The sequence below is a fragment of the Salmo trutta genome, chromosome 28 (assembly GCF_901001165.1).
Source record: "Salmo trutta chromosome 28, fSalTru1.1, whole genome shotgun sequence".
Lineage (NCBI taxonomy): Eukaryota > Metazoa > Chordata > Actinopteri > Salmoniformes > Salmonidae > Salmo > Salmo trutta.
In genome coordinates, this window is record NC_042984.1 from 9181690 (window position 1) to 9205289 (window position 23600).

Sequence of the window (23600 nt, forward strand, 5' to 3'; positions counted from 1 at the left end):
TACTCTCCTGACATAATCTAATGTTTTGCTTTCGTTGTAAAGCCTTTTTGAAATCGGACAATGTGGTTAGATAAAGGAGCGTCTTGTCTTTAAAATGGTGTAAAATAGTCATATGTTTGAGAAATTGAAGTAATAGCATTTCTAAGGTATTTGAATATCGCGCCACTCGATTCCACTGGCTGTTGAGTAGGTGGGACGATTTCGTCCCACATACCCTAGAGAGGTTAAACGTGTTAATCCTCGCAAGGCTGCAGGCCCAGACGGCATCCCCGGCCGCATCCTCAGAGCATGCGCAGACCAGCTGGCTGGTGTGTTTACAGACATATTCAATCACTCCTTATCCCAGTCTGTTGTCCCCACATGCTTCAAGAGGGCCACCATTGTTCCTGTTCCCAAGAAAGCTAAGGTAACTGAGCTAAATGACTACCGCCCTGTAGCACTCACTTCCGTCATCATGAAGTGCTTTGAGAGACTAGTCAAGGACCATATCACCTCCACCCTACCCGATATCCTAGACCCACTCCAATTTGCTTACCAACCCAATAGGTCCACAGACGACACAATCGCCATCACACTGCCCACTGCCCTAACCCATCTGGACAAGAGGAATACCTATGTAAGAATGCTGTTCATCGATTACAGCTCAGCATTTAACACCATAGTACCCTCCAAACTCGTCATTAAGCTCGAGACCCTGGGTCTTGACCCTGCCCTGTGCAACTGGGTCCTGGACTTTCTGACGGGCCGCCCCCAGGTGGTGAGGGTAGGTAACAACATCTCCACACCGCTGATCCTCAACACTGGGTCCCCACAAGGGTGCGTTCTCAGCCCTCTTCTGTACTCCCTGTTCACCCATGACTGCGTGGCCATGCACGCATCCAACTCAATCATCAAGTCTGCAGACGACACTACAGTGGTAGGCTTGATTACCAACAACGACGAGACAGCCTACAGGGAGGAGGTGAGGGCCCTCAGAGTGTGGTGTCAGGAAAAGAACTTCGCACTCAATGTCAACAAAACAAAAGATTTGATCGTGGACTTCAGGAAACAGCAGAGGGAGCAGCCCCCTATCTACATTGACGGGACTGTAGTGGAGAGGGTGGAGAGTTTTAAGTTCCTCGGCGTACACATCACTGACAAACTGAAATGGTCCACCCACACAGACAGCGTGGTGAAGAAGGCGCAGCAGCGTCTCTTCAACCTCAGGAGGCTGAAGAAATTCGGCTTGTCACCAAAAACACTCACAAACTTTTACAGATGCACAATCGAGAGCATCCTGTCGGGCTGTATCACCGCCTGGTACGGCAGCTGCTCCGCCCATAACCAGAAGGCTCTCCAGAGGGTAGTGAGGTCTGCACAACGCATCACCGGGTGCAAACTACCTGCCCTCCAGGACACCTACACCACCCGATGTCACAGGAAGGCCAAAAAGATCATCAAGGACAGCAACCACCCGAGCCACTGCCTGTTCACCCCGCTAACATCCAGAAGGCGAGGTCAGTACAGGTGCATCAAATCTGGAACCGAGTGACTGAAAAACAGCTTCTATCTCAAGGCCATCAGACTGTTAAACAGCCATCACTAACATTGAGTGCCTGCTGCGAACATACTGACTCAACTCAAGCCACTTTAATAATGGGAAAATTGATGTAATCAATTTATCACTTGCCACTTTATATTATATGTTTACATAACCTACATTATTCATCTCATATGTATACACTGTACGCTATACCATCTACTGCATCTTGCCATCTTGATGTATTAGATGTATCACTAGCCACTTTAAACAATGCCACTTTATATCATGTTTTCATAACCTACATTACTCATCTCATATGTGTATATTTTGTACTCTATGCCATCCTGATGCAATGTATCCCTAGCCACCTTAAACAATGCCGCTTTATATGTTTTCATACCATACAATACTCATCTCATATGTATATACTGTACTCCATACCATCTATTACATTCCGTTCACATTCCGTTCACCAGCTCCGGAGGTCTACGTCACCGGGCTTCTAGGCGTCACTGAACTGGATCATTACCACCAACCCCGGACTGTCTTGTCTCATTACACACACCTGGTTCCCATTCCCCCTGATTAGTATGTATATATGTGCCCTCTGTTCCCCATTGTCCTTGTCCGTTATTGTTACCATGTCCGTTGGTCCTGTGCTATTGTATCGGCTTCCATGCGATGTGTATTTGTGCACTTGTTTTACGGGTCTCGTCCCATGTATTATTTAGAGGATTACAACACACTATTCCTGAGCCTGTCTCCAATCATTAGACAATGTGACACAGAGCTCTTAATGATACAAAAATACATAATTTTGTATACATAACTTTTGCTGATGGATGTCTAGACAATAAGCTAGTGCAAGTGCATTGATTATGTCAAGCAATGCTTCAATGAGAAACCTCAAAGATTGGCAGGTAATGTAAAAGAAAGGGTTTAGATAATGTATCTCCAGCAACACAGGGCTTACATCCGGTCACTGGATAGGTTGTACTGACCTCTAGTGTCAGTAGTATTAACAGATATTAACTAATGTCAATCCAATATAAATACAAGGTATTTCTCATTGATCCACTGACTGCGATCCTCCAGGTTGAAGTCCAGCTGCAGGTGGAAGTGTCCCCGAGGAAAAAGGAATTAGCTGAGGTCAATGTTCAGACTAGGCAGCTCAGCCAGTCACTGAAAGTGGGGAGAAGCCCAGGGTCTGAGGAGAGAGGCCCAAGTCTGCCAGGAGACCACTGACTCTCTGAACCTGCAGAGCAACAACAGCCTAGTGGCCCTGGAGTAGATACAGACCAGGGTATGACTGACCTCTCTCCTCATTTATAGTCATCTGGAGTAGATACAGACCAGGGTATGACTGACCTCTCTCCTCATTCATAGTAATCTGGAATACAGACCAGGGTATGACTAACCTCTCTCCTCATTCATAGTCATCTGGAGTAGTTACAGACCAGGGTATGACTGACCTCTCTCCTCATTTATAGTCATCTGGAGTACAGACCAGGGTATGACTGACCTCTCTCCTCATTCATAGTAATCTGGAATACAGACCAGGGTATGACTGACCTCTCTCCTCATTCATAGTAATCTGGAATACAGACCAGGGTATGACTGACCTCTCTCCTCATTCATAGTAATCTGGAATACAGACCAGGGTATGACTGACCTCCCTCCTCATTCATAGTAATCTGGAGTACAGACCAGGGTATGACTGACCTCTCTCCTCATTCATGGTCATCTGGAGTTGATACAGACCAGGGTATGACTGACCTCTCTCCTCATTCATTGTAATCTGGAGTACAGACCAGGGTATGACTGACCTCTCTCCTCATTCATAGACCTCCTTGTCATGCTGTCACCGTATGCAATGATGTAGTCACCAATGATGTAGTAATCAATGATGCAATAATGTTAACTATACGTTTATAGATAGTATGCAACGAAGAAAGGCCTGCTCACTGTCTGTATCGAATTACCACCTTTAATCACATTTCAATCCTGTTTTTATCTATAATGTATTAGCCCAGCACGTACGTTTTTAAGGATGTGCATATGACCACAAACATTTCTATAGCAATAATGTAAGGTGTTAATAGTAAGGCATACTTAATGAAGAATTTATAAAGATTTTATAAGTAGATCAAATATTAATTATAGGTTAGTTTATTAAGTCATAATTTATGTTTCCATGTCTTCCAGCATGAGAGGCTGAGACTGAAGATCATCCAGGCTGTGTTCTCTTCTCCTGGAGCCCAACACCCCCAGACTGAAGTCAGTGATCAGGCTCTTCTCCCCACAATGCAAGTATGTTTAAGGAGTAGTTTGATTGAAATTTGATAAAGCTTCATCCAGGTCAATGTTTTGTACCCCACAGATAACAGATTCCCAAACAGGTTCAACACGTGAATCAACTGGATACTACCCATGTCATCCCCCCAAAATAGTAAAAAAAAAAATATTTTCTGACTTCAAAAGGTATAACCTGGTAAAAAATAAAGGTTGAATAATTAAAATAACTAATTTACCAAAATGGATGACCCTGTATCAGCCATTCCCATAGTAATGCTAGCAATCACCTATAAGCTATGTCCATGACAATTTGGAAGATTTAACACATACTGATTGTTTTTTGTTTGTTTTAGAAAATCATTGATGACAGTTCAAAGTTCTACCACAAACTGCAGCAGAAAGGAGAGAAAATCCCTCCTCTTACTTTGGGAGGACCAGGGAGCTGAAGCTGAGGCTGGGGGAGTGAAAGCAGCAGCTACAACACCACAGAAGAAGATCTAATGAGAGAAAGCAGCAGCTCCAACACCAAATCAAAGTTTATTTGTCACGTGCGCCGAATACAACAGTGAAATGCTTACTTACAGGCTCTAACCAACAGTGCAAAAATTGTATTAGGTGAACAATAAGTAAAGAAATAAAAACAACAGTAAAAGGACAGTGAAAAATAACAGTAGCGAGGCTATATGCAGTAACGAGGCTACAACAGTAGCGAGGCTATATACAGGCACTGGTTAGTCAGGCTGATTGATGTAGTATGTACATGTAGATATGGTTAAAGTGACTATGCATATATGATAAACAGAGAGTAGCAGTAGTGTAAAAGAGGGGTTGGTGGGTGGCGGGACACGATGCAGATAGCCCGGTCAGCCAATGTGCGGGGGCACTGGTTGGACAGGCCAATTGAGGTAGTATGTACATGAATGTATAGTTAAAGTGACTATGCATATATGATAAACAGAGAGTAGCAGCAGTGTAAAATAGGGGTTGGGGGGCACACAATACAAATAGTCCGGGTAGCCAATTGATTACCTGTTCAGGAGTCTTATGGCTTGGGGGTAAAAACTGTTGAGAAGCCTTTTTGTCCTAGACTTGGCACTCCGGTACCGCTTGCCATGTGGTAATAGAGAGAACAGTCTATGACTGGGGTGGCTGGGGTCTTTGACAATTTTTAGGGCCTTCCTCTGACACCGCCTGGTATAGAGGTGCTGGATGGCAGGCAGCTTAGCCCCAGTGATGTACTGGGCAGTACGCACTACCCTCTGTAGTGCCTTGTGGTCAGAGGCTGAGCAATTGCCGTTCCAGGCAGTGATGCAACCAGTCAGCATGCTCTCGATGTTGCAGCTGTAGAACCTTTTGAGGATATCAGGACCCATGCCAAATCTTTTTAGTTTCCTGAGGGGGAATTGGCTTTGTCGTGCCCTCTTCACAACTGTCTTGGTGTGTTTGGACCATTCTAGTTTGTTGGTGATGTGGACACCAAGGAACTTGAAGCTCTCAACCTGCTCCACTACAGCCCCGTCAATGAGAATGGGGGCGTGCTCGGTCCTCCTTTTCCTGTAGTCCACAGTCATCTCCTTAGTCTTGGTTACGTTGAGGGATAGGTTGTTATTCTGGCACCACCCGGCCAGGTCTCTGACCTCCTCCCTATAGGCTGTCTCATCGTTGTCGGTGATCAGGCCTACCACTGTTGTGTCGTCAGCAAACTTAATGATGGTGTTAGAGTTGTGCTTGGCCATGCAGTCGTGGGTGAACAGGGAGTACAGGAAGGGACTGAGCACGCACCCCTGGGGAACTCCAGTGTTGAGGATCAGCGTGGCAGATGTGTTGCTACCTACCCTCACCACCTGGGGGCGGCCCGTCAGGAACTCCAGGATCCAGTTGCAGAGGGAGGTGTTTAGTCCCAGGATCCTTAGCTTAGTGATGAGCTTTGAGGGTACTATGGTGTTGAACGCTGAGTTGTAGTCAATGAATAGCATTCTCACGTAGGTGTTCCTTTTGTCCAGGTGGGAAAGGGCAGTGTGGAGTGCAATAGAGATTGCATCATCTGTGGATCTGTTTGGACAGTATGCAAATTGGAGTGGGTCTAGGGTTTCTTGCATAATGGTGTTGATGTGAGCCATTACCAGCCTTTCAAAGCACTTCCTGGCTACGGACTTGAGTGCTACGTGTCTGTAGTCATTTTGGCAGGTTGCCTTGCCTATGGTGGTCTGCTTGAAACATGTTGGAATTACAGACTCAATCAGGGACATGTTGAAAATGTCAGTGAAGAAGAAGATCTAATGTCACACACAGTGGAGGAACTCTTGACAGCTGAAACTGGAAGGGACATTTTTGAAGCAGGCGTCCTCCATGCATTTCAAGTAATAAACACTTACGGCAATTGTACATAGATGTACGTTTTTAATCGCCATTCAGCATGCAACAACCGACTGACCTGCACCTGTTCTGATTGGCCTATTTAATCTCACCTCCAGGGTTAACCTAGAACAGAGTAAAGTCCTTGAGTGTGCCTGTAACATGTCAATTAATTTAGGCTACTACTGGAATCGATTCACTAGTGGCCTAGGTCTTTTTTTAATTTAGCAACAAATGTTTTATTTGTCAAATAAATAACAAATAAGCTGTCACTGGTGTAGAGAGGAGTAGGCAGGAGGCAGTCGCAGGTTTAGAACTACGGAACTGATTTAAGCACCATAGATCAAAGCGGGACGAAACTCAAACGCTGTTGTGCTCAAAATATATCTTCATAAACAAAAAGGCACAGGACGAACCCAAAGTGCAAAATATAAAGTACTCAGGAAATAGTAGGACAAATTCCTCTCATGAAAACAAGTAACATTTACAATGACCGACAAAGACAAATGGCAGAGGGAGTATATAGACAGTGACAGAGTGGGGATTGGAACCAGGTGTGTGTAATGATGACGAGACAAGTCCGGGGTTGATGAGTGAAGGGCGTCTGCCAGTTGTAGGTTCGGCAGCAGCTAGAAGGCTGGCGACGCAGAACGCCTGAGCTGGACAGGAGGGGGAGCCAAAGCAAAGGCTGGTCTGACAGTACCCCCCAACAATCGTCCATCGCAGGAGCCTCGATCTGACGCTGGTGCCAGGCCCGGCTGATAGCCTAGAACACACTGAAAAGGTGTGAGGTTAGTGAAGGAGTGACAGAGGGAGTTTTGTGCGTATTCTACCCAAGGAAGAAATGCAGCCTACACCCCTGGCCGTTCCTTACAGTAACTACGAAGGGTACCTACCCAGTTCCAGATTTACCCTTTCCACCTGCCCATTTTATTGGGGACGGTACCCGGAGGTGAGGCTGGCCTTGACCCCCAGTTGTTTCATGAAGGCCATCCAGACACGGAAGGTGAACTGAGGACCACGGTCAGACACAATGTCCTCCGGGATCCCGTAGTGCCAGAACACATGAGAGAAGAGATCCTCCGCGGTCTGCAGGGCCGTAGGGAGACCAGGCAGAGGAATCAACAACCAGGATGGTGGTGTGCCCCTCCGAGGGGGGAAGGTCTGTAACCAAGTCCACAGAGAGATGGGACCAGGGTCGTTGTGGAACCGGCAGTGGGTGGAGTTTGCCATAGGGGAGGTGTCTAGGTGTCTTGCTCTGTGCGCAGGTGGAGCAGGAAGAGACGTAAACTCGGACGTCCCGGGCCAAGGTGGGCCACCAGTACTTGGCGGAGAGACAGCGGATAGTAAGGGCTATACCCGGGTGTCCAGCCACAGGTGCTGTGTGTGCCAAGGCGAGGAGACGGTCCTGCACATCAGAGGGCACGTAGATACTCTTCGGGACAGTGGGCAGGTGAGGGCTCCTGTCGCAGGGCTCGATGGATGTCTGCCTGCGTCCACATTCCACATGACAGGAGCCACAATGCGGGACAGGGGAATAATGGGTGTCATTTTCTCCCTCTGATCCTCTGTGTCATGCACCCGGGACAACACATCGGCCTTAACGTTCTTTGATCCCGGACGGTTGGAGAGGGTAAAGTCAAACCTGGCGAAGAATAGGGCCCAGATAAGGCACTCGTGCTGAATGGATGTTGATTATTTTCACAATATTAACAAATGCACAAGTGTTTTGTGCCAATACAAATGACTGTACAGAAAAATGACAAGTAATGTCAAATGTTTCAGGTCATTTAAATAGAATACATAGAATTGTTATTCAAGCAATCAGCAAAACGGTTTGGTTAAAAAACACAAGACTATTCATATCACATTTTATTTTTATAACGCCATTAACAGTAGAAAGTGACATGGTCTTGATATAGGATGTTGCAAAACTAGGCTAAAGAACAGGTGAATCAAGAGCACAGATCACAGTAATTTAGGCTGAATACAGTCAACTCCTGATAAATCCACATTGGATTAGTAAAAATGTAAATGGAAGTGCATTCCAGTTTATTTTATCCACGGTGGTGTGGATATCTTCACGCTATAGTTCTGGTGTGTGACATCCTTGACAGTTCATCTGAGTAGTGGATGGTGACCATTTATGATATAGCAAATTTTTAATGGTAAACATTCAAACTCCCAGATTAGTGCAGGCTGCGAGATGCAACTGAAATTTCACAGGTAGGGAGAGAGCGATAGTGGGGGTGGACATGGAGGGCGCATGGCTTGAAGCACTGAACATCATGACATGACGTGAACTGGAATGTGTTTAGGCTATTACTAGCATCATAACTTCACTGAATTACATGATTACAGTATATACTAGACATTAGGAATATTTTTTGAACATTAACATTATATAAACCGGTTCTCAAGATTTGTAAATAACAGTTCTGATCCAGAAGACTAGAGATCACTTTTGTTCCCAGATCAGTTTCCGTTTCATGAAGAAAATGTTGGTTCTATTTTGGTTCTGTTCCCAGAAGTGGTTCGAAACCCTGATTAAAACACTATGTCTCTTCTGTTTCCACTCTGGAAAAGCAAGTATAATTTGCTTAGTTATCTACAATGATAGTCTGAGAAATATTTAATCCAAATGGATGAGGTACATTAAGTTTTTGATTCACAGGGGCGTATACACACGCACTCTAATTTTTTACAATTAGAGTGCTCAAGGGCACATTGAAAGAATAGTTTTTTCTTCCACCTAGTCTGCATAGGGATTCGAATCAGCGACCTTTCGGTTATTGGCCTAAAGCTCTTAACTGCTAGGCTACCTGCCACCTCGCCGCTTCTATTTTGAACACACATACTAAATAAATAATTCACACACACACACACACACACACACACTAAACAATAATTTACTTATTTTTTTCACTATTATTAATAACATCTCCCATGTAGCTCATTTGGTATAGCATGGCACTTGCAATGCCAAGGCTGTCAGTTCAATTCCCACGAGGGACTAGTATTAATGAAAATGTCTGCACTCACTACTAAGTTGCTCTGGAGTGTCTGCTAAATGACTAAAATGTAAACGTAAATAAAACAGATCCAGATAATATCAGTGTCATGGATGCCACAGCACCAATTCTGCTTCTAGCTGTGGAATGGGATAGTTCAAATAAAATGTTATTAGTCACATGCGCCGAATACAACAGGAGTAGACCTTACACTGAAATGCTTACTTATGAGCCCCTAACCAACAATGCAGTTAAAAAAAATACGGATTAGAATTAGAAATGAAAGAGCAGCAGTAAAATAACAATAGCGAGGCTATATACAGGGGCGTACCGGTACAGAGTCAATGTGCGGGGGCACCAGTTAGTTGAGGTAATATGTACATGTAGGTAGAGTTATTAAAGTGACTATGCATAAATGATAACAGAGAGTAGCAGCGGTGTAAAAGAGGGGGAGCAAATAGTCTGGGTAGCCATTTGATTAGATGTTCAGGAGTCTTATGGCTTGGGGGTAGAAGCTGTTTGGAAGCCTCTTGGACCTAGACTTGGCGCTCCGGTACTGCTTGCCGTGTGGTAGCAGAGAGAACAGTCTATGAGTAGGGTATACCGCCCGGTATAAAGGTCCTTGATGTCAGGAAGCTTGGCCCCAGTGATGTACTGGGTCATTTGCACTACCCTCTGTAGTGCCTTGCGGTCGGAGGCCGAGCAGTTGCCATACCAGACAGTGATGCAACCAGTCAGGATGATTCATAATGTGGTCCGCATTATGAATCCGACCAAGGAGATGCTGGTTTAATTTCGGTTACTGGCACAACTCCCTTAACCGCTAGGCTACCTGCCCGCCACGCTAGGTTACCTGTCCGCCACGCTAGGTTACCTGCCCGCCAAGCTAGGTTACCTGCCCGCCAAGCTAGGTTACCTGCCCGCCACGCTAGGTTACCTGCCCGCCACGCTAGGTTACCTGCCCGCCACGCTAGGTTACCTGCCGCCCCTCTCTGACTCACTCATACACACAAACACTAAACTATAATTTACAGATGCAATCGAAACCGATACATTTCCTAAAATTAATCTGAGTTTTGTATTTTTCTTACTATTATTAATTAGAAAACAGCTCCAGCTAATACAACTGTCATGGATGCCACAGCACTAATTCTGCTTCTAGCTGTGGAATGGGATAGTTGTGGTCCACACTCTGAATCCCACCAAGGAGATCCTGGTTTAATTTCCTGAAGTCCCAAGGATTCACATCTATAAACAGAGAAATACTGGCCATTAACGATTGATTTATAACTTGATGATACATTTATCAGTTTTAGATTTGTGTTAGGTAAATTTGAATCAGGGTAAAAATTATTTGTGTAAGCCACACTTACTGTGTGTATGTCTGGCAGGATGTAAATGATCCATCTGAATAGGTATCACCAGTACAGTCAGAACACACAGTATCTGTAGATGTTGTTCCTGCATAAATGGAGGTTTAAACAGGTTTAAATTATTTTTTCAAATAGACTTTCCAAAACAAACTTGTAAACATCCTACTTAATCTTTCCCCATGTACTCATCTTGGTTGTCTGATTTCAATCAAACACTTTTAATTCAGTACAGTAACTTGGTATACTATAAATCATGTTGAGTACTTGAAAGGAGACCAACCTCTCTGATGGATGTATTGACCAGGTTTACAGCTTCTGTGTTTCTGGGCTATCCTACAACCATTTTTGTTTGAGAGCAGACAGAAGAACCCCTCCAGTGCCTCACAAAAATCATCTGATTGTGGGTTGCATGGCTGTTTTACCCTCAAACCCAAACCTATGAAGAACACATTACATGTATTTTCTTCAGCAAAAATATTATGCCAGTCAAATATCAATCATAAATCCCATCTGACAACCTGTAGCACATGACGTCAGTATTAATGTCTGGCTGTATGTAGAACAACTCTCACCTGAATAACAGCTGGAACATGGTGCACATTTCATGAGACCATTGGGCTCATCAAGGAATGTAGAATCAACACAGGGCACATAGGAGGTGCTGGTAAATTCAGTACAATGCTTATATACATGATTTCCTGGGGAAGAGAGAATCACAATGTAATGTATTTATATTGGTGTTGATCATTTATGAACCTCTGGTGATGATGTAAAGACAGGGTCCTTACCTGGTGAACACATGAGACAACATTCATCCTCTATTCTGTACTCAGCTCTACCACATGCAATACAGGATCCAATGCTTACAAGCACCAATATAATAGTTCTCTAGAAGTAGAAAAAATGTAAACGAATTACCAAAATCAAAACTTGTGTATTTATAAAACTTACAGAACTAGTTAGCACAATTATAACCAAAATTCATATCAAAATATTCTAATTTCAAATATAATGTAATTATGTAGGACCAGGTGGGTCTTCCGTCAGTGAGGTGGCACCTCCCCTGGTGTGTAAGAATTAAGCATACTGTCTAGTGCCAACCCACAAAATGTGAATAACAGAAATGTTTCACTCACAGTCGATATCAAGCTTACAAACTGTTCCATGGTTTGTAAGCTGGAAGACCCACACACCGGATTTGTTCAATTCTTAAGAGTTACAGTGTATCATGAACTGACCTGAAGACTTCATCAAAACCTTAGGAATCAGAGAGATGAATTAGATGAGTAATTGTAATATGAGAGGATCTATGAGTGCTTAACAGAAATAATCAAAAAGGTTGTAGGAAAATAGACATGTGGGTGGATATACAACTGGTTAACAAGAATAATAAAAACTCTGTTTTCAAGTTAAAACTGAGGTCTGGCAGGTTAATAAAATACCCTCATATAATTATTACCTGGACTGATGGACAACTAGAAAACTCAAACCATGTATTACCAGGTTCATGGAAAAGAGTCAACAATAAAAAACTCCAAGTTTAGAATAAATAATTACTCCAGCACACTGGCAATCTTCCAACAATTAAATGAATGTTGGAGGCATCAAGATTGCCAGTGTGCTGGAGTGTTTCATGATGGACAAAACCAAACAAAAAGTACACTACATGACCAAGAGTATGTGGACCCCTACTCCTTGATCATCTCATTCCAAAATCCTGATCATTAATATGGAGTTGGTCCCTCTTTGCTGCAATAACAGCCTCTACTCTTCTGGGAAGGCTTTCCACTAGATGTTGGAATATTGCTGTGGGGACTAGCTTCCATTCAGTCACAAGAGCATTAGGGAGGTCAGGCACTGATGTTGTGCGATTAGCCCTGGTTTGCAGTCAATGTTCCAATTCATCCCAAAGCGGTTTCATGGGGTTGATGTCAGGGCTCTGTGCAGGCCAGTCAAGTTCTTCCACACTGATCTCAACAAACCATTTCTGTATGGACCTCGCTTTGTGCAGGGGGGCATTGTCATGCTGAAACAGGAAAGGGCCTTCCCCAAACTGTTGCCACAAAGTTGGAAGCACAGAATCATCTAGAAAGTCAAGATGTGACGAACTGACTTGTTGGAAAGGTGGCATCCTTTGAGTCACGTTGAAAGTCACTTAGTTCTTCTGTAAGGCCATTCTACTGCCAATGTTTTATCTCTGGAGGTTGCATAGCTGTGTGCTTGATTTTATACACCTGTCAGCAGCGGATGTGGCTGAAATAGCTGAATCCACTAATTTGAAGGGGTGTCCAAATACTTTTGATTATATAGTGTATTTTTCATTGATGATATGAAGTTGATTTTGAGACTGAACAAAGCAGGTGTCACTGTCCTCTATTCTAAGCTGCCTAAGCTGCTGCCTGCTTCTTCTCTCTTCTCTATGATAGTGGCACATAGCATGTGAATATCCATGCATCATATGAGTGGGTTTACATGAAGGGAAGTCCTGCTTTCTCCAGTCCTATCAACTTTGTAATTTCTTCAAAGAAGGCTATGGGAAGACATGTATAAGTAGGCTAGCCTATTTGAAAAGGCATAGATATTCTACACTAGAAAGTTCCTTTGGAAACTATGGAGCGATTTCAGTGCCAACAGAAATTGTATTTTAATTTCGTAAAAGGATATTACATTTGAATGTAATACTTTTTAAATTCCAAACTGAATTGCATGAATATCAGACAATATCCTGATACTTTGCCAGCCAGGAAAGGTAGAGGAGAGCTGATAGAATCAAGCGCTCTGTGGTAAACAGAAGCTTTTAGCGATTTCTGAATTTATTTTCTATTTTGTTACGTTACCCAGCAAGAAAACCAGATAATGTCGCTCAAACAGAAGGTGGAACTAGCAAAGAGGCATTGAAGACAACCAAAACAAAACAGGTGGTGTTTTAGGAGGGGTTGTGAAAAACACTCAAGGGGGTGTCCATTGAACGTTGACTAGCAACAACTGGGACCTAAAAGACACCCACCATGAGCTCCCACTAAGAACCAAACAAAAGAAAAACCAAACTTAAAGACAAGAAGCAAACCAAAACATGGAGCAAAATGAAAACAGGGAAGATCATAAAGGATTGTCTTTCTAGAAATCAAATAGGGAGCATCACTCAAGACAACTGGAGCACTGGGCCACCTTCCGACTAATGAGATGGAGAAGCCAGCACAGGTGTAACACATACTGACTAACGAGGTGGCACAAATCAGTGCGTCCTACGTGCTAACGTGTTTAAAGTCCAACCTCAAAACATAAATGGAAAAACCAAAAGCTGTAACACCTTCCCCCTTAAGAAAACAAATGTATCCTATATTTTTGTTGGACAAGTTTGCTCACCACCAACAGAAAAGTAGTTCCATCTCACAACACGATCAACTGAAATGTGTCCCCTACTCCAATATAAACATGTTGTCTACTGGCTGTGAACAATAAAATACCAGAAAAAACAGCCACCTCTAATTTATATTACTTTCTATAGTCACCTGAAACTCACAAGTTTTGAGAAACGGTTGAAATCATGTACGTTTCTATAACTAACTCTCACCCTCTTAGAATGAGCGCAACCAACAAAACTCATCCCCAAAACGTGCAGTCAAAATACATTGTGAGCCAGGGCTGCATAAACAAAACACAAAACTTATTGACCTCCAACGTTTGAAAGACAATCAACTTCCAAGTTGTCCTTACCACAGACATGTGGAGTGGCAGTGCATATGATGGTTAAGAGAAACTGGTTACCACTCTTTGCTTTGGGCAAAGGACCAACAATCCACCAGAACCCTGCTGAAAGGTTATTCAAAAGCAGGAATAGGCTGCAAAAGGTGCAACCAGCACAGCTTGTTTCGGTTTACCCGTCTACTGGATTAACAGTAAGACACGATATCCTGTTTCAGACCAGCACAGAAGTTGCAGAAGATACAGTCATATGCCTTGTTGACCTCAAGATGGCCAGCCAATCTCAGTATCTCTTGTCGAAGCGTAACTGGAACAACAATTCGAGATTCACTGGGCCAATCGTCCTGCCCAGAAGGGGAGCGAGAACGGCATTTCCTCATTAGAACACCATCTCTGTCAAAGTAACCCACACAAACTTCACCAAAATCCTCCTCTGGACGCATCTCAGCAAAAAGAGGGGAGAGGGAAACATCTAAGGATAGCCTTTCCCCTCCCAATTAAATTGTGCTTTTGTGACTGACTGGTTTAGAACGATGTCTAATGCATGTCACAAGACTGTTAGCTCACTTAGCTAAAGCCTAGAAATGTGATTTGCATTGAAGGGATCAATTAAGGAGGTTCATGTAAAGGATGACACGCTGATTGCTTAACGTGTACTAGTTCCCGCTGATTTAGCTCATACCAAGACCTGAAAAGTTCCGTTGTGCACAAGAGACCTGGGTTAGAACCCCCATCAGTCAAACAAACACATCTTCAAGTCTCAGGCAAGGTTGAATCCTAGGTAGTTCAACAGTAGCTGGTAGTGGGTAAGATCATTGGGAAGCCAAGCCAGTAAAAAAGCCATATTACAACCTGTAGTGATAATTGCGTTGTTTGAAGTCCAGTGAAATCCACAAAGTAAAAATCGCATGTAACAAACAGTTACATGACCTACCGCATGGTCAAGCATGTTCATGTTTGAAAATGTACTAAACAACTACTGATTTAGAACCATGTAGTTACTACAAGTCAGCACAATGTGTAACAGCTGTCGTAGAGAGGGGACCAAAGAGCAGCGTGTTGATTGCTCATGATTAATATTTATTTTAACTCAGAACACTAGAGAAAAAATAACAAAGAAAAAACGAAAGCGCACAGTTCTGTCAGGTACAGAAAACTAAACAGAAGACAACTACCCACAAACACAGGTGGAAAAAAAACCCTACTTAAGTATGATCTCCAATTAGAGACAACAAGGACCAGCTGCCTCTAATTGGAGATCATCCCAAAAAACAACAACATAGAAATAGAAAACTAGAACCTAAACATAGAACTACAAAACATAGAAAAACACAAAACACCCCCTGTCACGCCCTGACCTACTCTACCATAGAAAAGTTCATCTTACTATGGTCAGGACGTGACACAATGACAACAGGAGCACTGCCTCCGCTATTGCAGCACCATTTCAACATCATCAAATCAACTACTCTATAATATAGTGAAAACAAACTTAAAGATACCAAACACAATTTAGTCCAATCAATGTTCCTGAATATCATATGCTGTCCATGAGTCTGTCTGTCTGTCTGTCTGTCTGTCTGTCTGTCTGTCTGTCTGTCTGTCTTTGTTTTTCTGCTCTTTTGCACACCAGTATTTCTACTTGCACATCCTCATCTGCACATCTATCACTCCAGTGTAAATTGCTAATCTGTAATTACTGTGCCACCATTGGCCTATTTATTGCCTTACCTCCTCACTTCATTTCGACACAATGTATACAGATTGTACTTTTGTCACACTGCTTTGCTTTATCTTGGCCAGGTCGCAGTTGTAAATGAGAACTTGTTCTCAGCTGGCCTACCTGGTTAAATAAAGGTGAAATAAAAAAGAAATAAAAAAATATTGCTGAAGACTAAAGACTTGCATTAGCTTCCTCAAATCATCCCTATGGGCTTTAGCTACGTGAGCTAACACATTCTTTTGACATGTAGGAGACCTGGTTCGATCCCAGTCAGTCACAAGTAGAAGATTAAATAGGGAGTGGAAAGGCTATCCTTAGAAGGGCCATGACAGAGCTACTCAACAATATTCTTATGGGGGAATTTTTGTTGTTTTTGTGACACTCCATTCTAATGTGTAATTCGTGGCCTGTGATAATCATAGATGGGATCAGAAGGCACATCCATGTTCTAGAGTCTTAGCTTTCAGGAATGGGGTTATAATAGCTTAGCAAAAACAGTTCAAACACATGTTACTTTGGCTTCAGAAATAAAAAAAGATTAAAATGTATGCAACCGCTACTGTGGTTGCTCTGGATGAATAAAATGTTCAAATGTAAAACCGGCAGAAGATTTTGAGAACTAAATTAATAAACTTAATCTGAACGCATCTGAGAAGTAGAATATTTGAAACATTGATACACTTCAAATTACAGTTTGTAAACTTGATACACAGACAATGAATGCAATATCTACAATATTGAAACTGAATATATAAATATAGAATTTTAAAACAGAATAATGAAATACAAGTTGAATTTATGAATTCAATTATTCAATTTATGCATTACTATTTAATAAATATTAAATTGAAATTCAATGTTCTAATACAAATTCACAATTATGCAATTCAAATACAATTTCTGTTGGCACTGAAATCACTTCATAGGTAACCTTCTATAACAGTGATGGGCAACTAGTGGGCGCCCCTTTTGAAGGCCCGCGGATCAACCCCCCCACCCACAAAAAAAACGTGCACACAGGGGCCCCAAGACTGACTTTGGGAGACCCTGAATTAGCCCATGTCCAATTTTGTTGTTGTTGCATTCTAACCTTGTTGTCATGGTTGAACAACCGGCCAGGGGGGCTCCCAATGATTTGGTTGGTCAGTCTCACTCAGATATCATATACAAAACTGCAAAAACGGCAAAAAAATGTAATTCTAAAACGTAAAAAATATATGGCAGGGGGAGGGGTGGTATGGATGTGGGTACGCAGAGCTGCGAGAAACTGCTGCCCCTCATTATCAGATTTTTTGTGGCCCCCACCCCATCAAAGTTGCCCATCCCTGTTCTAGAATGTTTTCGTCCAAAATATCGAATACAATCAAATGCTGCCTTCTTGTGATAAATCAGGTTCACTGCAAATGATATATATATATATATTTATTTTCATTTAACCTTTATTTAACTACCCATAAGCACTCCGTTAAATTGAGCCGGATGTAATGCATTTCAATGGGGACGTCTACAATGGAGTGGAATAGCAAAGCCCCCTTGCGGTCAAAGGCGCCGTTGGGAGATGGACTTCACATACTTTGACATTTTTCAAACTTAGCATTGTCTTCAGTCCAGCCGGAGTCAAAGAACAGGAAGTCAATTAGAATTAGTTTTTCGGGCCTCCTGAGTGGTGCAGTGTTCTAAGGCACTGCATCGCAATGCTAGCTGTCCCACTGGAGAACCTGGTTTGAGTCCAGGCTCTGTCGCAGCCGGCTGCAACCGGGAGACCCATGGTGCGGTGCACAATTGGCCCAGCGTCGTCCAGGTTAGGGGAGGGTCCTATCGCTCACTACCAACTCCTGTGGCAGGCCGGGCGCAATGCACACTGACACGGTTGCTAGGTGTACGGTGCTTCCTCCAACACATTGGTGTGGCTGGCTTCCGGGTTAAGCGGGCATTGTGTCAAGAAACAGTGCGGTTTGGCTGGGTTGTGTTTCGGAGGACGCGCGGCTCTCGACCTTCGCCTCTCCCGAGTCCGTACGGGAGTTGCTACGATGGCGCAGGACTGTTACTACCAATTCGATACCCCGAAATTGGGGTAAAAAAAATAGATATTTTTTTACATTTAAATATGGGTTTTTCCCCAAAAAGGGGCTTTATTACAGACATAAACACTCCCCAGCACCCCGGATGTGGAGGCCCTGGGCTGGCATGGTCTGCAGTTGTGAGGCCAGTTGGACGTACTGCCAAATTCTCTAAAACGACGTTGGAGGCGGCTTATGATAGACAAATTAAAATGTAGTTATCTGGCAACAGCTCTGGTGGATATTCCTGCAGTCATCATGACAATTGCACACTCCCTCAAAACGTGAGATATCTGTGGCAAAGGATAAAATGCTCTCTAACAAGGATATAAACACATTTGTGAGAAATAAGCTGTTTGTGCGTTTGAAAAATGTCTGGGATTTTTTTTTTCAGCTCATGAAACATGGGACTAACACTTTACATGTTGCGTTTATGATTTTGTCCAGTGTATATAGGTATATTTGGTGAGTTTTGACAATTGACAAATTAACAAAGTTTCGACTTATGCTTGTGTGAAGCTAGAACAGTACTGGCTCTGGAGCAGCATGTGCACACTGTGTGTCTGTGTGGGGTCTGGAGTCCCTAGGCCAGCAGTCCCAAAACTAGGGGTCGCGACCCCGTGTGGTTTTGCCTGATATTAAAATGGGGTCACGGGAGAATTTCCAAAACCCCCCCCCCAAAAAAAATATATATATAGTCTTTGTATCTCAAAATGATTGTAATTGATGACCTTAAAAATCCAAATGAAAATTATTTGAATCCAAAAGATAAAAATTAAACCAGAGAGCGCCCTTATATCATGGAAAAAGGTAGCACTTGACCGTTACACTTGAATCATTACTACGGTGAATCTCTAGGCCCATTACGCTATGAAACCACACACTATTGCAGACTGATATTACAGGCCGCAGTTGATATGGTGAAAACAATGTGAGGGGAGGCAGAGGCACAGAAATTGACATCAATACCTTTGTCAGATAACACTGTTAAGTGAAGAATTTATGCTATTGCAGGCAATCAAGAGGAAACTGACTGAACGACAAAAAACCTCCCCAGCTTACCCTCTCCAAATGGACGTTGGCTGTGAGGCCCGAGTTGCCAATGCATTGACTTTAGTTCGCTATACATTTCGGGGGATGCTATTCACAATGACATATTGTTCTGTCTCACGATTCCCGAGCATGAAACGGCACAGAGGATGTGCTGTGTGCCTATATTGACGAAAAAGTAAGTTCATGGGATCGAAGGGTGGGCTTTTGCACAGATGGGGCTCCATCTACACTTCCGTTCAAAAGTTTGGGGTCACTTAGAAATGTCCTTGTTGTCACGGTTGTCGTCGGGAAAGGAGGACCAAAATGCAGCAGGATTGTGGATGCTCATCTTGAAGTTTATTTTAACTCAAAAGTGAACACCAAAATAATAAACACAACGAACTCACGATCAACAAAACAGTCTTGTCAGGCTCACACACGCTAAACAAGAAACAATCTCCCACAACTACAAACACACCCTAATATATAGGACTCTCAATCAAAGGCAAATAGACAACACCTGCCTTCAATTGAGAGTCCCTACCTCAATTAACTAAACATAGAAACAGATTCACTAGACTAAACATAGAAATACATAAACATAACACAGTGCCCAAAATCCCCGGAATACATAAATCAAATGCCCTACTAAATCAACCACCACCCCGAACCACATAAAACAAATACCCTCTGCCACGTCCTGACCAAACTACAATAACAATTAACCCTTATACTGGTCAGGACGTGACACTTGTTCTTGAAAGAAAAGCAAAAATAAAATCCATTAAAATAACATAAAATTGATCAGAAATACAGTGTAGACATTGTTAATGTTTAAATCACTATTGTAGCTGGAAACGGCTGATTTTTTATGGGATATCTACATAGGCGTACAGAGGCCCATTATCAGCAACCATCACTCCTGTGTTCCAATGGCACGTTGTGTTAGCTAATCCAAGTTTATCATTTTAAAAGGCTAATTGATCATTAGAAAACCCTTTTGCAATTATAATAGCACAGCTGAAAACTGTTGGTCTGATTAAAGAAGCAATAAAACTGGCCTTCTTTAGACTAGTTGAGTATCTGGAGCATCAGCATTTGTGGGTTCAGTTGTTTCAACATATTTATTATATCAAATAGAAGCCTACAGTGGCCTGCAACGACATAGAAATGAATAGGCTACTTGATGGCCAACAGATGCAAATGTATCCTATCATTTTCCACATTTAACATCAGTTTCATGGAGGCCTTTTACCCATAACAGAAGCACGCAAGGGTGTTCCATAACTTCCATTTCAAATTTCCACTCACGCATGAAGACGTGTTAAATAGCCTACCTACAACTGGTTAAAAGTTGTCACACACCTTTGTCTCCTCTCACTCACGTGACTCAGCCAGTAGTGGACTAAGCAGCATGCTCCATTGCTCTCTTAGAAGTACCCCAGAAACCATGAATCCTACCCAACATTCTCATCTCCCTAAAGAAGCTAAACACATAATAAAATATTACCTCCATGAAGATTTCCCCAGCAGTTCACTTCATTCTGGCTCTTCAACCCCATTACTCCTCAAATCTAATAACAATCGCTCCATTTACCTCCCATATTTCTGGCACTGAAATAGAACGTGTTCCGCTGTCTTTATCTCCTCCTGACAATGATCACACCTCCCAGTCTGACGTTTTCTCTCCAATTTCAATGTACTGTTGAGCCTTGTGGCGAAGTCGCCTGTGCTTCCACTTTCACTTGTTTAGGGAGATTTTCTAATCCCATGACACAGAGCAGTCCCCTATTTACTTGTTTAGGGAGATGATCTAATCCCATGACACACAGCAGTCCCCTATTTACTTGTTTAGGGAGGTTATCTAATCCCATGACACGCAGCAGTCCCCTATTTACTTGTTTAGGGAGGTTATCTAATCCCATGACACACAGCAGTCCCCTATTCACTTGTTTAGGGAGGTTATCTAATCCCATGACACACAGCAGTCCCCTATTTACTTGTTTAGGGAGGTTATCTAATCCCATGACACACAGCAGTCCCCTATTTACTTGTTTAGGGAGATGATCTAATCCCATGACACGCAGCAGTCCCCTATTTACTTGTTTAGGGAGATGATCTAATCCCATGCGCATGTAGCCTACATCAACATTTTTTTTTAAAAATCAGCTGATTTCCTTTTTCTTTTGCAGCTTCAGATCGTTTAAAATAATTGTATGAGGAAGTGAACAACGGTCGTCACCAGTTACCACAGCCACAAAGTCATAAACCCCGCCTATTTAAAACATTTATGTGTTTTAAATGTGATTTTAAACCTAACCTTAACAACACTGCTAACACAGTTCCTAAACCTAATGTTAAATTAAGACCAAAAAGCTAATGTTTGTTTTCATGAATTTCTATGATATAGCTTTGTGGCTGTGGTAACTTGTGGAAACCAATAATATATACAGTGCATTGGGAAAGTATTCAGACCACTTCCCTTTTTTCCACATTGTTACCTTACAGCCTTATTCTAAAATGGATAAAATAAATAAAAATCCTTATCAATCTACACACAATACCTCACAATGACAAAGCAAAAACAGGTTTGTAGAAATGTTTACAAATGTATTAAACATGAAAAAGAGAAATACCTGATTTACATAAGTATGCAGACTCTTTGCTATGAGACTTTAGCTCAGGTTCATCCTGTTTCCATTGATCATCCTTGATAATATTTCTACAACTTCATTGGAGTCCACCTGTAGTAAATGCAATTGATTAGACAGGATTTGGAAAGGCACACACCTGTCTATATAAGGTCCCACAGTTGACAGTGCATGTCAGAGCAAAAACCAAGCCATGAGGTCGAAGGAATTGTCCTTAAAGCTCCGAGACGGGATTGTGTCAAGGCACAGATCTGGGGAAGGGTACCAAAACAATTCTGCAGCATTGAAGTGCTGCAGAATTCTTAAGTGGAAGCAGTTTGGAACCACCAAGACTCTTCCTAGAGCTGGCTGCCCAGCCAAACTGAGAAATCGGGGAGAAGGGCCTTGGTCAGGGAGGTGACCAAGAACCTGATGGTCACTCTGGCAGAGCTCCAGAGTTCCTCTGTGGAGATGGGAAAACCTTCCAGAAGGACAACCATCTCTGCACCAATCAGGCCTTTATGGTAGAGTGGCCAGATGGAAGCCACTCCTCAGTAAAAGGCACATGACAGCACGTTTGGAGTTTGCCTAAAGGATTCTCAGACCATGAGAAACAAGATTCTCTGGTCTGGATGAAACCAAGATTGAACTCTTAGGCCAGAATGCCAAGCGTCACGTCTGGAGGAAACCTGGCACCATCCCTACGGTGAAGCATGGTGGTGGCAGCATCATGCTGTGGGGATGTTTTTCAGTGGCAGGGACTGGGAGACTAGTCAGGATTGAGGGAAAGATGAACAGAGCAAAGTACAAAGAGATCCTTGATGAAAACCTGCTCCAGAGCACTCAGGACATCAGACTGGGGCAAAGGTTCACCTTCCATCAGGACAACGACCCTAAGCATACAGCCAAGACAACGCAGGAGTGGCTTCGGGACAAGTATCTGATTATCCTTGAGTGACCCAGCCAGAGCCCGGACTTGAACCCGATCTAACATCTCTGAAGAGACCTGAAAATAGCTGTGCAGCGAGGCTCCCCATCCAATCTGACAGAGCTTGAGAGGATCTGCAGAGAAAAATGGGAGAAACTCCCCAAATACAGGTGGGCCAAGCTCGTAGCGTCATACCCAAGAAGACTCGAAGCTGTAATCGCTTCCAAAGGTGCTTCAACATAATACTGAGTCTGAATACTTTTGTAAATGTGATATTTCCGTTTTTTATTTTTAATACATTTGTAAAAATGTCTTAAGAACTGTGTAGATTGTTGAGGGAAAAATAAATTTAATACATTTTAGAATATGGCTGTGACATAACAAATGTGGAAAAGTCAAGGTGTCTGTAAAGTTTCTGAACACACTTTAAATGGGAATCTTTCAGCCAGGACAGATTAGCCATAGTTCCAGGGAAGATGGTACAGCTCAATGACATGAAAGAAGGTCCTGAGATTGCTACTAGATTGAATGTCTCAGTGCACACAAATGTTATTTCAGTGTAATGGTTAAAGCACCAAGGTGCTGACTATCGCCTTGGCTTGATCGTATGTGTTGAAGTAATCATCGACGTGCCATTGTTTTACAAAGCAAGTACATTGTTGTGAAAGATGAGCAACTTCTATTGGTTGGCTCACCCCTTGAAACTCTTTGTTTTGATGACCATTTCCATGCATTCAAAGTCGTATTGAAGCGAAGTGGGCTGTGTACTTGATGTCAATGTCACACCCTGATCTGTTTCACCTGTCCTTGTGATTGTCTCCACCTCCTCCAGCTTATTTTCCCTGGTGTATTTATCCCTGTATTTCCTGTCTCTCTGTGCCAGTTCGTCTTGTATGTTCAAGTCAACCAGTGTGTTTTTCCCGTGCTCCTGCTTTTCAATTCTCTTCTACTAGTCCTCCCAGTTTT

The 23600-nt window shown here is 42.8% G+C and overlaps 1 protein-coding gene across 1 annotated transcript; it reads right to left on the reverse strand.

Annotated features, from left to right (window-relative positions):
• Nucleotides 1–9728: 9728 nt before the first annotated feature.
• On the reverse strand, nucleotides 9729–20833 carry LOC115165392 (tumor necrosis factor receptor superfamily member 14). The gene is made up of 7 exons (XM_029718487.1): nucleotides 20587–20833; nucleotides 11693–11813; nucleotides 11345–11444; nucleotides 11129–11254; nucleotides 10837–10992; nucleotides 10557–10644; nucleotides 9729–10431 (listed from the first exon to the last, which is right to left on the reverse strand). Exons 2-7 carry the CDS (start codon nucleotides 11720–11722, stop codon nucleotides 10284–10286), a joined length of 648 nt encoding a protein of 215 aa, XP_029574347.1. The 5' UTR covers nucleotides 11723–11813; nucleotides 20587–20833; the 3' UTR covers nucleotides 9729–10283.
• Between the last annotated feature and the right edge of the window lie 2767 nt (nucleotides 20834–23600).